The sequence below is a fragment of the Pseudogymnoascus verrucosus genome (genome assembly GCF_001662655.1).
Source record: "Pseudogymnoascus verrucosus strain UAMH 10579 unplaced genomic scaffold scaffold_110, whole genome shotgun sequence".
Taxonomy (NCBI): Eukaryota; Fungi; Ascomycota; class Leotiomycetes; order Thelebolales; family Thelebolaceae; genus Pseudogymnoascus; species Pseudogymnoascus verrucosus.
This window is the reverse complement of record NW_017263761.1, coordinates 1-2,091: the sequence shown is the minus strand read 5'-3', so window position 1 is coordinate 2,091 and position 2,091 is coordinate 1. Positions and strand designations below refer to the sequence as shown.

At 42.4% G+C, this 2,091-nt stretch overlaps 1 protein-coding gene across 1 annotated transcript; it reads left to right on the top strand.

Moving 5' to 3' along the window:
* The first annotated feature begins 1,355 nt into the window (after window positions 1-1,355).
* VE01_10854 (uncharacterized protein) lies at window positions 1,356-2,091 on the top strand. The gene has a single exon (XM_059464302.1). The coding sequence runs from the start codon at window positions 1,385-1,387 to the stop codon at window positions 1,820-1,822; it is 438 nt and encodes a 145-aa protein (XP_059320285.1). The 5' UTR covers window positions 1,356-1,384; the 3' UTR covers window positions 1,823-2,091.

Here is a 2,091-nt window from a genome sequence, read left to right as displayed (position 1 = left end):
ACTAAAAGTAGGAATATGTGTAGCGTAAATAATAACCTAGGTTACGTATTGCGCGTTTTGAGCGCGGTAGCTAGCACCAGCACCTTGTAGCACCCCCATTGTTGCTTCGCTGCTTTAGAACCATGGATAGATCTCTAGTGACGTACAGAAACGGCAAAGCACGCACGGCTACGATATAATTTCGCTTATGTCATCGTCATATAGCAAGGGAGTGGCTGACCAGGACTGTGGCTGACACGAGGCTAAACTGCGCGACGCGTAGTCCAACCAACCTGTGCACTCGCAGCTATCGGCACCTACACCTTCAAGCAAGACATGTCATATGAATACTACAGCTTGACGCTAGATGAGCATAAGTGTAGCAGCTGCTGCTGCTATGCGCACCGTTCTCGTTATCTTCAGCCACACCGTCAGCTCACACCACGAGGACACACAATATAATCAAGAGAGAAGTTAAGGGAGGTGTAAATTGACCAAACAGAAATGCAGGCGATGAGTGACTACGAGCGAAAACTTGTATGTGGGGTGAAGAATCGAGTGAAGTAGACGAGATGAACAAGGGACATGGCGGCATGCAGACGAAAGAGCGCGAAAGACAGAGACATGTTGGCCTTGACATACATTTAGGTTAGCGATTCATCAAGGACATGGCCACTTCTGGCTTTCGTTGCCCCCACTCTTGCCCAAGAGGTAAGTTAGGTATTTGAGGTTGAGGTTGTTGAGGTTGTTGTGTTTGTTGTTGCTGTTGTTGTGGTTGAGGCTGAAAAACGCGACACTTATTTAATCGGACTTCCTCTACAACCTCATGTAATATCTGATGACTAGGAGCATAGCCACTTATAGTAAGCTCCTTAATCCACTTTAGGAGCGTTTGCTCTTAAGTTTTAGATAATAACTGCTGTTTTTGACGCGCTTTAATACGCGTTTTACCACCTTTTATACGTCGCTGTAGAGTCCTTTCATATAGCCCTAAAGCCTTTGCAGCAGCATATGAAGATTTAAATTTTCTAGACTTTATTCCTAAAATAGCTTCACAAAGTCGAAAATCAAGTTCTTAAGCCTTAATACTCCTACGTTCAACCATTCTGTTAGTTGTAGTAGTAGGAGTTGTAGTTCTGATGTAGTTTAATAGGGTGGCCCTAACCCCACTACCAACTTTACCCCATTACTGACTTTACACCATGACTTACGTTATAACAGATCTAAAAATTAAAAACTATAACACTTATAATATAGATAAGACTAGATTTTTAATTAGAACTATACAATCTATACAAATTATAGTTAACGTAAGTCATGGCGTAACCGGCACAATGGCGTAACCGGCATAGTGGGGTTGGAACTACCCCATTAAACTCACCAACCTATTAATTATATTATAAATATGGTACGCAAGAGCAGTTTAAAGGCTCAAGAACGCAATAATCTATTAGCTGAGGCAGTCATTGGAATAAAATCCGGATTATATAAATCTTCCTATGCTGCTTCAAAGGCTTTAGGGCTTCGGACATATACAGTACAGACACGCTTAAATGGAGGGCAGACGCGTAAGGAAGCGCGACAACAACAGCAACTCCTTACAAAAAATCAAGAGCAAACACTTCTAAAGTGGATTAAAGAGCTTACTGCAAGCGGCTACGCTCCTAGCCATCGGATATTACGGGAGGTTGCAGATGAAGTCCGGTCAAATAAGTGTCGCGTTTTTCAGCCTCAACAACAACAACAACAACAACAACAACCTCAAACTCAACAACCTCAAACTCAACAACCTCAAATACCTAAGTTACCTCTTAGGCAAGAGTGGGTGCCACGATTCATTTAAAGGCATCCTAACTTACGTGTTAAGTTAGGACGTAGAGTTGAGGCACAAAGGATAAATGGGGTAACAAAGCAGGTGTTGAAGGGGTGGTTTAACGCGTACAAAAGCCTTATAACAGAGCTAAAAATCGAAAACTACAACACCTACAATATGGATGAAACTAGATTTTCAATTGGAACTATGCAATCTACACGAATTATAGTCGACTCTACGCTCCGTACGCGATTTCAAGCTCATCCTAGCCGATAGGAATGGGTGTCTGCTGTTGAATG